General features: G+C 36.0%; 1 protein-coding gene across 2 annotated transcripts in view; it reads right to left on the reverse strand.

The window, feature by feature from the left end:
* LOC113098423 (MAM domain-containing glycosylphosphatidylinositol anchor protein 2-like) overlaps window positions 1-12,924 on the reverse strand; it is a 131,791-nt gene that overhangs the window by 44,684 nt on the left and 74,183 nt on the right. For both annotated transcript variants that reach the window (XM_026263486.1, XM_026263485.1), the window contains exons 7-8: window positions 9,800-10,129; window positions 6,457-6,750 (exon numbers count right to left, since the gene is read on the reverse strand). In XM_026263486.1, the coding sequence (XP_026119271.1) occupies window positions 6,457-6,750; window positions 9,800-10,129 (624 nt within the window). The remainder of the gene's footprint in view (window positions 1-6,456; window positions 6,751-9,799; window positions 10,130-12,924) is intronic.

Consider the following 12,924-nt stretch of genomic DNA (forward strand, 5'->3'; position numbering starts at 1 on the left):
ATCTGAAAATGAATTCAATTAACCCCCTGACTGGCGAACGTTGGCCATGTTGTGTGGTACAGAAGTTGGGGCATCCGTGTCAACACTCCACAAGTGACAGGAGATAATTGGTTTCAAGTGCTTAAAAAAATACTCCAGTTATACTTGTATTTGGTCTGGACACTAGATATTTGTCAGACCTCTGCTTCCAGTTATTTTTGTGTCCATCATAAAAATGCAGTTATTTCTGGACCGAACTTTGAATTGCACGTAATTGCATCAGACATACAGAGATTGTATGAAGGGATAGTCATATTACAGCAGACCTTACCACAGTGACAGTGGACAGAGGAAGTTCTCATAGTGGTCCTGGCATGGCCAATGTTTTTTTATTGAAAGGGATGAAAGTAGGGATGAGGGAAAATAATTATTGGGAAACAAGTGGAGGAATGAGATCAGGAATGTTACATGCCAGTTAGTTTGGATGCAAACTACTTGGATTCCATCTTTGAGAAGATGGGTGTATTTTGATACATGATTCATTAGGTCATTGGGCCCAAAAAAATTATTAACAAATATTATTAGAAACTGGGCTGTTGAAATAAACCAAAATTCTGACAGTTCAAAATAAATTTAAAGCTCAGGTCATTAGCTCAAAAAAAAAAAAAAAAAAAAGTAAAAAGTAAATAAATAAAAGATAATTTTTTAAACCCTTATAATTATTTTTTTTTCACTAATTTCCCATAATTGTGAAACTTAGATTTCTTGAAACAGCAACTTTATATTTCACAACTTTATCATTCATAATTGTAACTCTTTCTCAAAATTGTGATTTTTTTTATCTCCCAGTGTTACTTTATATCTCCCAGTATGACTTACTATCTCGCAACTGGGAATATGTCTCAATGATGAGAAATAAATTTACTTAATTTCTCTTCATTTTATATATCACCTTTATATATCACAGAGGGACTGTATATCTTAGTTTAAACTTAATTTCTATTTCTTATATTTTTCTCTGAGATTTGCTTCAGTGTGAAATTAATCTACAAATGATTACTAATATCTATTTCTGCAAATAAGAGGTGGGAAAGTATTTGAATATCAAATAAATAATACACTTCACCTTTGAACCAGCCAACAATAGTCCAGATGAGCAAGGAAAATTTCATCTCCAAACTTGGACACAGAGTCATCGTGTCTGTTGCTCTTCAGATGTCCTCAGGCGGTTGATTTTCAACCTAGCATTCCATCAGAGCTTCAAGGTCAGTGGCAGTCAGCCTGAGCATTAGAGCGAGCTGTGGTTTTTGAGGAGCAATTAAACCGAATGCTAACAGAAGGCTGAGAGCTATGTATGCGGAAAGGATGATGCTGGGGTCGTCTTGTTAACATCAGAGCCATGAACAGAGACTTCTATGGAGATCAAACTCATCCTTCGTGATGAAAAGTTAAAGCAAACGTATATTGCAGCTTTTGAAAGGTTGAATGGCTGTCACTAAACTACAGATATGTAATCATGGAGACACATTCAAATAGCAGTCACATGACATATAAATCTGTTAAAGGTGCCCTAGAATGCAAAAATCACTTTATAGGGTGACTGAACAAAGCTGTGTGGCCACAGGGTGTGAAAACAACCAGCCTATAATGGTAAAAACCTACTCACTCATTGTTTTATAATCCCAAAAAATCTACACAAGCAGTTCCAGACGTCATATTCGGTGAAAGTCCCGCCTGTTTTTGATGCTCTCTGCCATATACAAAGCCCTGAGTGAGAAGCATTTGTCTGCCATTTATGTTCTCTTGATGTAGCAGCTGGAGATACAATGTCAGCGCCAAAGAGCCATTTAAAGTGTGTGTTGGGATGCACCAACGAACATAGGAGTCTCCAAAGACTGCGGAGGACACGGTGGTTACATTCCATTTTCGAAGGAAATGTCAAGGAAAAAAAGTCTTATATGTTTGTGCTAACATTTTACACCAGACTGCTCACAAACGAGGGTCAGTTTAGTGCTGGAGCTGTGCAAAGATTGCTTCTGAAAGCAGGAGCGATACCAACGCTTTGTTGCGAAAATGTCCAGACTCCAGACAAAGTAAGCATCACAAATCATATTTTGTTTAAAAAAAAAAAAAAGAGATTCTTTGCTCTCTGTAAGGCTAATGTGGCTAAAGCTACCATTGTCTCTGCCTGTTTTCACTAATGCTGCCTTCACGTGCTGCCAGAATGATCATGAATAGGAATGTGGTAGTTAAAAATTGTGTTTGGAAGCAATGTGGGGATCAGTAACACGGTCACCACCAGTTAAACCATAACACCGGCATGTCCGCGATCATGAGCTCTTGAAGCTCTGCACTCTTCTGAGAAGGGAGGTGGGAGCATCATCTCATTTTCATTTAAAGATCAGAATCCAGGCCAAGAAATCACCTTGACCTTGAATCTCTGAATCAGTTCATCTCTCCCAAAGTGCGGAATCTAGGTGTGATGGTAGATAGGTGCCTCAAATTTGCAGTCACTGGGTCCAGCTTCTTCTCTCTTCGCTCTTTATCAAAAATCTAAACTTTCTTCATAAACGCTTAATGGAGACTGCTATACTGCTACTAAAAAACAGTGGGTAGTACAATTCGACAATGAAAAATTCTACTGTAAAGTTATGGTTTATTAACGTCTTCACCTACCACAACCCTAAACCTACCCTTACAGTATTGCAAATACAGTCATTTTGTGTTATATTCACGGTTGTAGCTAGAAGGGATACAGCTACAGGAAACCAACAAGAAATAATCTTTTCTACCAATTAGATTGCGTTTTTATTAAAGTCTGCACCTACCCCAACCCTAAACCTACCCTTACAGTAATGCAGATACATGAATTATCTCTGTTTAGCATGAGAAAAAGGACGCAATATTGATGCGCAGTAAATTCGGGTAGGAAAATCTGACAGGTAAGATAAAATTTCAGGACAACAGCTAAAATCGAGGGGTAAACGAGCCTTTGAAGTGGCCGGCCCATCACTGTGGAACAAGCTCCCACTCTATATTAGATCTGCCTCCACTTTGTCTGAGTTCACTTTGTCTGCATTACATCTTATATTAAATTATGTATTTTTCACATCTATCTATCTAAAAAATAATTAATACATTTTGCATTGCTTTAAATATGGTGTTTACAGTCCATAGAGCAGCTCTGAGTAACAGATGGATAGATCAAATCAAATTAATAGTCTTGTTGTATATACTGTTCAGAAATGAGTTTCAACTGTTCAGCATTTAATTCTGTCCAGAAATGATATCATACTGATTAAATGCTGATGAAAAAAGGGGAAAATCCAAGGTAAGTTAGCAGATGGCCCTCAGGCATTAACCTCTGCACTAGTTGTTCTGTGACGCAAGGGCAAGAGTTTCATTTTATTACCAATATAACAAAGTAATGCAGATTTGAAACGTTCTGACAGAGCGAAATCCAGGGCAATCTCTCTGATGGACAAAAAAAAAAAAAAAAACATCCTCCAGTCCTTGCTTACTCTCACAAACATGCTCTCTCTGTACACTCGCCACACTTTCTCTTGCACTGTCATCATTCCGCCTCTCTCTTTTCCTCCCTCACTCTTTCAGCATCTGTCATGGTTCTTTTATCCCACCTTCCTTCTCTCTCTCTCTCTCTCTCCGTTTCTCTTTCTCTCTCTCTTTGTCTGTCTCCTCCCCCGCAGTTCTAGAGGCTTGCTGCAGAACCCATTCAGCTGTCAGACCACTGATTATCCACTGGCATACATTTGTGCCTTGGACTTCTGCAAGTAATGACTGCAGCATAAGGATTACCTCTGGACCCCCCCTCGACTATTTGACTGCAATCATTCTGTCTGTGATGGAGGGGGAGGAAGTGGCCTTTGTCACACGGGGAGAGATGACATAAGTTAGAGTGCTGGAGAATGAGTCATCAAATACAGTTACTCTTTTTGAGTGGCTAATGTTTATGCTGGCTGGGCTTCTGCTGAGCAGGAAATGATGGCTTTTCTAAAGAGCTTGTATCTGTCATTAGACTACTACTAACAGGGAGACGTGTAACATATATGGCTGCTTCAAATGGAGATTTGAAGAATGTGATTAAAGGGACAGTACTCCCAAAATTGAAAATTCTTTTTCGCTTAATCACTATCATGCCATTCAAAATAAGTTTGACTTTTTGAGTCTTGTTTCTTCTGTGGTATTCAAAAAGAGAAATGAGAAATCATTTTTCAATGTACTTGGGAAGCTTTCAAAAAGGAGGCGAATGAACCACAAAAGTGGTGCACACAACCTTGCTTTATTCCAGATCTTCTGAATCATAAATGGTTTTGAGTGAGATACAGACTCCAGTGAGCTGCTGACATAAGAACCGCTGAGACTGGATCAGTGAATCATTCAGTTTGGTTTGGTGAACTGAATCAAATGATTCAATGAAAAGATCTTCCTCAAAAGTATGTTTCATTCACAAATTAGACATCACTACTTCTCTCATGAACACACTGAGGGATGCTAGGTTGAGATGTTTAATGAATATTAACTTAAATGAATAATAACCTCACTTAAAGCCATTGTATATCCAAACTGCTACAATACATACCACAACCAAGATAATGAAACTTTGCCAGATTCACATTTATCCGTTTCGGATTAAACTGAAGACATTTTGTAGCACCTCTCGCTGGATATTTCACATTTAAAATGTGTTGTGAAACATTCAAGAATCAATGTAATATAATTTCACAGAAATTCTGCAATAGCGCAAATTTTTCCAATGCGTCAAAGTTGCTTTTATGATACTTTTCCAGTGCTTGAATGTCATTTTAGAAACTTTATTAGACTCTGTGTAAGTGAAAAATGAAACACATGAAAAGTCATGTTTGTGTGAAGTATAAGCACATTTCTAAATGGACTAAAGTGCTGCTGTCTGCATAAAAACTAAAATCGAACTGCCAAGTACTTCACTGAAGAGTAGAGTTTTGAATTATATTATCATGGCCCAAAAAGTAGGTGACAATTTACATGCGTTTGACTCACCAAGAAAATGATTCGATTTCAAACAAGCTTTCATTTTATGTAGAAATAATAATAATAATCCTAGAGCAAAGTATGACGGGTTTAAGCAAATTTCATGAGACGGTCTACAGCTCTTGCAAGATCTTGTGTTCATTAGTTTTCACTAAGCCCGTGCAATATGTAAAGGTCAGGATTATTTGATTCACCTAAATAGGACATAATGATCACACATGCTGAATTCATAGTAAGGTGTAACAAAAAACAAAGCCCAGGGAGACTAGGCAATTACACAGAAACACAATAAAAGCATTGAATCGTGGCTAACAAACAAAATCACTGACTCAGAGCACAACAGGAAACACACATAATTTCAGACCAATCTGGCCCTCTAGACAAAAAGAGATTCTGAACACATTAGAGAACTAAAATGCTGACACAAGATATATTGTGAAGTGTTATTTAAAATTCAAGCCAGAATGATTTTTTTTGTGTGGATCCATACAGTTTTAGCAATTATATCTTGAAGTGGTGAGTGCTTTTCAGCTGGCTGATGCTACATTTTGTTCCTCCAAGCACACGTTTTCAATGAAATCTGTTTTCTAGCAGAATGCACTGTTAATGAAGGCATTCACAGGGGTCATTTTAAAAAAAAAAATCAGTGGAAAAAGTATAAAGTGTGTTTAAGTGTGTGAATTGCCCTGAAATGCAGTTCTTTTACAAAGCAGACCTGTCATGCCATACAGTAGAGGTAAAAGCGGTGGTTGAGAGAACAATACTATCGACAAGGCCAACTGGATAAAGGACTACATACAATCTGTCTGGAGAAGCACTTCATGTGCCACTACTGTTTCTAACACATGTCCATTAGCGTGCAAGTTATTAACAAGATGACAGGGGCATTATGGGAAATAACAGATCTTTCTGACATCTCTAAAATGCCAGATACTTAATTAAAATCTCTTCAGATAATTTAGGTGAAGTGTACGCAATGGATCTCACTTGCATTATGACTATAATTTGATATTTTATGATCTGTAGGAGAGAGTAAGGTATGTATCCATAGCCAGAACATGTTTTTTTTTTTTACTTTCTGCATAAATGAAATAATCATTATAACTTCTATCTGACCCTCTCATGTACCTGTCTTTTTTCGAGTCAAAGTCCTTTTCAGTAATTCATTCATGCTATGCTATATTAATATGGAATACATTACATTGCATTAACCTCTACACCTGTGCTAATTGAGTCTGTGAGTCTTAATGAGACATGCAGAAAAGATCAGCATTGTGCATCGCTCACCAAGGTTGTCTGTAATTACAATGAATGATGCTTTTTTCATTTATTTCTACAGAAAATTAATGGTTTGCCAATCAACCATGACAGAAATGCGTGTTCTAGCCTGAATGTAAGTTAATTAGGTCCAGCTAAAGTGCATGAGAAACAAACAAGTCCATTACTTACACAGCACTATGAGCTCCACAATGGCCTCTCGGGGTTTGACGTTGAAGCCGTTGTACTGGCTGGTTTGGCAGCGGTACGTGCCGGCCATCTCGCGGGAGACATTGACGATGCGCAGAACTCCGTCATAGCTTTCGGTTTGCATGTTTCCATCCGGCATGGGTGCTTCTTTATCAGCACGGGACCAGAGGATGATGGGTTTGGGTTTGCCGGAGACCAGGCACTGCAGATCTACTGTGTCACCCTCCTGAGTGACTAATGGGGACTTTTCTCGTGGGACGGTAAGGTTGGGTGGAACTAGAAGAGAGCAGATGACGATCACAGCGATGATATTGTATTCATAATGAGCTATGGAAATATCACAAAGCATAATTTTACTGTACAAAACATTTTATGTAAAAAAAACAAGGCCTTAAAGAAATGGACCTGGTCCAATACAAGTCAACTGGGTTATTACATAATGAAAGAAAAAAAACTCATAAAGAAGAAAAATATACACTATACACTAAAAAATAATTTGAAATATTTCTATAATTTGAAATGTAATTTTGAAACTGTTTTGAATTTTAATTTTGAAACTGCCATTATTCCAGTCTTCAGTGTCAAATGACCCTTCAGAAATCTATCTGATATGAAAAAAAAAATTACAACAAAAACTATATATATAGTATATTTATATACAGTATATATATTTTTCTACTTTCTGCATAAATGAAATAATCAATCTATAGCAGTGGGACTACTGTTCAAGGTGAATAAACGTCTAGTTATTTGTCACAACAGATATAATATCTGTATAAGTTTTGCCATACATTAACAAAGACATCCTGTCAGCCACCAGGTGTTAGATAACAATGTTTCTGGCTGGTTTTCACCGTCAGACATCATACATGTATGCAGACAACAGGAAGAAGACAAGGTTTATGTTCTTCTACTGAATCCAGACAACAGTCTGGCAAACTTCCGGCTCAGCTCTATGTAAACAAGGATGTTGTCACCTTCCTTCTTTGGTATCTTAGCACGGACATTGTGCAAAGTTTACTGGGTTTACAGGCTTGATCTCTGTTGCTTTGTCATGACAACAAAACATTGAATATCACTTTACACAGACAAGGTTAGTAAGCTATTCTACAACAACTTTAGTCTAATGTCAATACATATGTAAATACTCTCATGCAATAATTATAAGCTGTTTGTAGTTTAATGTTTATTGCCTAGCCTCATCTTCTTCCATTGTAAGAGTTTTTTTTTCTTTAACTAGGAAACGAAACAAACATATTTTCTGTTGTAATGGACAAATGCTATTGACAGATCCTTGTATTAAACCCATACCATTCCTTCAAATTTTGACAGGCACTCAGGACGTCTAGGTACAAGGGAATGTGAGTTTCCGCATCAAATCCCCAAGTGACTCAACAATTTGACCAGAACACTTTCCATCAGCTATCCTGATTGAGTCCAGACCTCAGAAACCGCAGGGTCAGGTTGACATGATGACATGTTCTGTGAGACAGGTCAACTGAAGACATCAACCTCCTGAACAATGCCACAGAAACATCAGTTCCTCTGGAATTAGCCACTGGGGTGCCACACAGGCCCTTTCCATTAAACATGAATCTTACTTTACTGTACATAAAGCATGAGGACATGAAGTGTCAAAGGCTCCATGGCCCACTTCACAAGCTCAACACCATTAATAAAAGAGCTGCATGAAAACATGGGCCCTAGTTGGATAGTGAAGATGAGTGCATTCTTTTGAGGTTGCCTTAAAAAGCAGGAAAAGACTTAATACAAGAAATGGACTGTCATAACGAAACCTATCATGCACATATGAGATGTGGGATATGAAAGATGATGACAAAGACAGATAAATACTGTACAGTGAGGAAAAAATAATTTTTTCCTCCATTGGAGATAAAAGACAAATCTATATTCTCTCCTACATAAGGTGAGGGGGAAAGACAGATTTACATAAAGGGATGGTAACGAGTATAGGACAAAAAAAAAAAAAAGACAAGAAAAGAGGAGAACAATGCTGAATGTATTTCCGATTGCGACTGCAGGGAGCCTGGTGGGAGAGAGATCGTGCATCTGCAGGTTGATTAAGCATGACTTCTTTAGCAGACCCAGGGCAAACAAACAAACAAACAAACAAACAAACAGAGAATATTTTGCATAATGAAATGAGACAGAAAAGAAATCACATTACCCATTTTGGCTACATCAAAAGGCCTTAAACAGCATTATCTATGTTTTTTGATGGAAAAAAACCTTTCAGATCGACATTTGTATTATTAAAATGTCATTAATGGGGGAGGCTGAGATTATTTTGTTTTATTGAAGCAATAAAACCATAATGTGCTAAAACAGTCTGTAAAAAAATATTAAATGTAATCACTGTAAAAAACTGATCTTAATCATAAATAATTTTGAAATTGTACCAAAGAATCTGACATCCTACCATTAACCCCATTTTCACTGCAATTTATTTTCATTTACTCAGTAATACATGCATGATTTGTAGTTAATCGCTTTTCATAATTAATAAATTAATGTTATTATAAGTGCCAAGTTTGTTCAAACATAGATATTCAAAGATTGATGTTCTTAGTAAATCTTTTTGAATCCTCACGGCAGTGATATTTAACGGCTTCAGGTTTATGAACTTGTGTATGCCCTGGTTACAGTATATTGCTATTGCTATTTTTGACTGAAACGAAACATTTTATTATAATTGAAACAAAGCAGAACTAAAATACGATACAAATACTAGAAGAAAAACTTAAACGAACTAACTGAAATAAATAATTTGAAGCAGAAATACTACAATTAAATACTCCACTGATTAGACTTGGAAAAAGGAATTAATGATAAATATAGAAAAATAAAAAATACAAAAGCACACAGCACAATTACTGAAGCTTAAAATAATAATATAATAGTATATAAATAAAACGATTTATTTTTATATTAATCATTTAATTTGAAAAAGAAATAAAGAAAGAAAGAAAGAAGAAGAAAGAAAGAAAGAAAGAATAAATTGGGTGGGAGGGTGGATAGGACACAATACATAAATGCATCAGAATTAATAGTGTTATGGATTCCATTCTGGGGTAGTCATTTGGATATGTAGGTTGGGCAAATATAGTCAACATTAAGCAGATATAAGTAAATAAAGTTTAAATACAATGTAGCCAGAAAAAAAGGGATTTTGTCATAATAAATGTATGAAACCGATGCAATGCAAAATAATTTACTATGCCATCTCATAGAGATGATAACATTGTTAAAATTGTCCCGAAAGAGGAAAACCAGCTATTACCAGTAAAGGACAAGAATAACTCACCAGTGGTGGAGGAGATGTTGACGTCTATGCTGATCTCGGGTATCCCTCCGTTCTTTAGTGAGGCCACACAGGTGTAAGTGCCAAAGTCAGTAAACTTGAGGTCGATGATGTCCAGGTTTGTGGTTCCCGGGGCTACGTCTGGGTCAGTCTGGGTAATGACCATGCGCTCTGAGCTACGCAGCGGACGGCCGTTCTTCAGCCAGCTGAACATCAGCTCCTCAGGCGGCGTGGCCTCCACCTGACAGGATATCTTCACCTCTCTGCCGATCTGGATGTTGTCATCATTATGATAGGGGTCGGGTGTGATCCAGAACCTGCCCTTCTTCAGAGCTGTGTGGACAGAATGAAATGCGACTGATTTAACATCAATGAAACATTCAGCTCATGGGGATATTTCTTCAGCTTTGGCCAATTTTGTCCCTTTCAGCTTTTTGAAAATAAGTCTTAAGACATACTTTCATTAGATTATTTTACCATTGAACACACATACTTCACAAGAGAATTTGATTACATCTCACATAATATTATTTGTTTTTTAGCATTCAGTGGTGGAAATGACATTTATGGAAAGAAAGGATCATTTCATTGCTAACATGTAACTAAATAAACACAAATAATGCACAGAATTACAAAATTCAGCTTGGTTTCAATTAAATTACTTTCTATATATGTTTACACTTTTAAAATGTACCTCAAAATCATTACAAATATTATAAAATAAAAATATTCTGCTCACTACCTTGATTTACTGCACACAAATGCATGGTTCTTTCTTTATAAATAGATTTTTCAAATAAAAGTGCATTTAACGGTAGCAAATATATAAGTACAGTAAAATATTGAGTTGTTTCATATTACGTACGTATTTGTATTTTTTATATAAAATATTTAGTTAGTTATAACAAAAATTAGAAAACTGCGTTTTAATCAGTTCCTGGTAGATAAAAGAAGGCGTTGAATAAACATCCATTTATGAAGACTCTTTCCTCTTATAAAATATCAGTTTGCTCAAGAGGTAGTAACATGCTGGACATTTCCCATCATAACGTCTCTTAATCTCTTCATACAAGATTTGTACTGCACATTTAATGATTCATTAAATGCAGTGCGTAAGTGTACATAGCTAAAAGGTCTTTGCTTAATGTAATTTCAAAACATTTTAATGTACAACATTTTGCCACAATTCATTCACACCACTGCTTTTCAAGCCATTATTACTGTGACAAGCCAATGACATACAAATGAAAAAACTAAGAATGTTAATAAAATACCCATGGGCTATTTTCAAGGGATGAAGGTGGATGACTACCATCTTAGCCTGTGAACGCAGCACAAATAAAGCTGGATCTTAAAATACACCACCCCACTATCACCCCGCAAAAAGGTGAGAAATAAACAAAGGGCCCCTCCAGAAACAAAACACGTGATATTATTTAGATAAGGGATTGTCAGGGAGTCACACACTTTCTTCGGAGAACAGAAGATTCCTTTCACAGAACCGCAATCCTTTGACAATGACATTGAGAAGAACTCTGACTCAACCATACTGACATATACAACACTGGAAGTGATGTAAGAACGGCGTGACATGACACACACTTTCCTCACTCCTGCACACCACTCCACACACGCTAATAATGAGTGAATCTTTGCCAGGTTGGATTAAGAGATCTCGCACAGTGTGTCTCACATTCATAAATAACTCAAACTAAAAGCCACACTAGACTGAACAGCAGCTATTTTAAGATATTTAGGGGTTAAAATAACACAGGAAATAAACCGAAATAGCTTCTTGCTGTTCTCAAGAAAAAAAAAAAATTCTAAAGTCAACATGAAATCAAAATCGACTTTAACCACTTATTACTAATAAACATTCCTGGTGGTATTGTTTTATTAAATGATTTACTTGAAATTCTATTTTTTATATACATTCAGATTTTTTTTAAATAAATTTTAAAAATCAATGAATAATACAATCATTTTGGACTTTTATGTTTTAATTTGATGTATATACACATTTAAAATGAAAACATCAATATTGAATTTAAAAAAAAATAAATGTACACTTAAAACATGCATATATATATATATATATATATATATATATATATATATATATATATATATATCATCATCATTTGAGAGGCAAGGCAAGTTTATTTATCTAGAATATTTCATACACAATGGTAATTCAAAGTGCTTTACATAAAACCACAACAATAGAATATGGAATTTTATAAAGTTTAAAAATGATTAAAAAAATCTATTTAAGAGGTTTAAAATTAGTTTAAAACAGTTAAGAATAAAAAATGATTATACATCAAATGTAATGCAGACCAATTTTCACAATTTGATCAGTTCCCGGTGAATCAAATCAAGTCCTGCTCTACATTTTTACTTGTTCCACTGGGAAATGTCACATTCCACAAGTAAAATAGTTTGTGAATGTCGTTTTTCTAAAGTCACATTTCACATTGACTTCAATAAAAGAAACCAGAAATCTCATAAATTTGAAGCATTGTTTCAATCTTCATTAGCACTCACTGCTCTCTTCTCAACAGGAGTAAAGCGGTCAGATAAACGTCAAATGTCTTGGTCACTTGTGGGATCCCAAATCTCAAGCTAGCCATGAGCCAAAGCAAAACACCATTTTCCAATTTTTTTTTTGAAAAATGCTGTGCATCTGGCCCTAATTATTCACCAGTCACTGGATTATTTAAAAACAGCTTTTATGATATCTTATTAACCAATATAATTTGCCTTCATGCTGCACATATTAAAAGCTATTACAATCTGGACTCTTAAGAAAGGATGTTTCAAGGTGGACTACGATGCTGATACTGCCAGTGAATATTAAGAGAGAGACGGACGATAAAGCAGAGCTGCAACTTCGCAGGGTTTCATTATGTAAGGTAAGGTTCAGCTCGGCAGGCCTTGCCTTACTGGTCAATTTGCGACTTGATCAATAGCATAATATTGTGGTGAGATAACTGTGTGCTCTTTGGTGACCCCATAAAACTTGCAGGGTGTTAATGCTTTTGAGTCCAGTTCCTTCCCATGAGTTCTGTCATTATCAAAAGGCACTGCAGGTAAGCAATTACCAAGAGACAAGCTGCATAATCTTT

The sequence above is a fragment of the Carassius auratus genome, unplaced genomic scaffold, assembly GCF_003368295.1.
Source record: "Carassius auratus strain Wakin unplaced genomic scaffold, ASM336829v1 scaf_tig00216558, whole genome shotgun sequence".
In the NCBI taxonomy this organism is placed as follows: domain Eukaryota; kingdom Metazoa; phylum Chordata; class Actinopteri; order Cypriniformes; family Cyprinidae; genus Carassius; species Carassius auratus.